We start from the raw sequence: 297 nt of genomic DNA, 5'->3' as shown, positions 1-297 counted from the left end.
TCTCCCAGGGTCACTCCGGCCACGTCCGCTTCCTCACCGCCATCAAGCTGCCTGACGGCTTTGATGTCCTCTTCCCGTTGCCGAGGGAGATGGGTAGGTGGGGTGACTGAGGGGGGCTCAATCCTGACCCGCTCTTGGGGGGAGTGGATGTTTTTTATGGGACTGGGAATGCTGTCCTGCTGGTGGATGACCGGGAATAGCCTTGAAATGGGGTTGTCAAAGTCCCTGCTCCATCCTTGCCTTGTTAAAATCCAGGGAGAAAAATTGGGGGGGGGGGGGATTGGGGGCTCCACCCCC

The 297-nt window shown here is 59.3% G+C and overlaps 1 protein-coding gene across 1 annotated transcript in view; it reads left to right on the top strand.

Moving 5' to 3' along the window:
* Positions 1 to 93, top strand: part of ARHGEF17 (Rho guanine nucleotide exchange factor (GEF) 17) — a gene marked incomplete at its 3' end in the record, with an annotated part of 10,558 nt that extends 10,465 nt beyond the window's left edge. Inside the window, 1 exon segment of the mRNA XM_009705223.1 lies at positions 9 to 93. Within this exon segment, the coding sequence (XP_009703525.1) occupies positions 9 to 93 (85 nt within the window).
* Between the last annotated feature and the right edge of the window lie 204 nt (positions 94 to 297).

The sequence above is a fragment of the Cariama cristata genome, unplaced genomic scaffold, assembly GCF_000690535.1.
Source record: "Cariama cristata isolate BGI_N322 unplaced genomic scaffold, ASM69053v1 scaffold18008, whole genome shotgun sequence".
Taxonomy (NCBI): domain Eukaryota; kingdom Metazoa; phylum Chordata; class Aves; order Cariamiformes; family Cariamidae; genus Cariama; species Cariama cristata.
The sequence above is the reverse complement of the archived record's forward strand: the minus strand, read 5'-3'. Positions and strand labels throughout refer to the sequence as shown.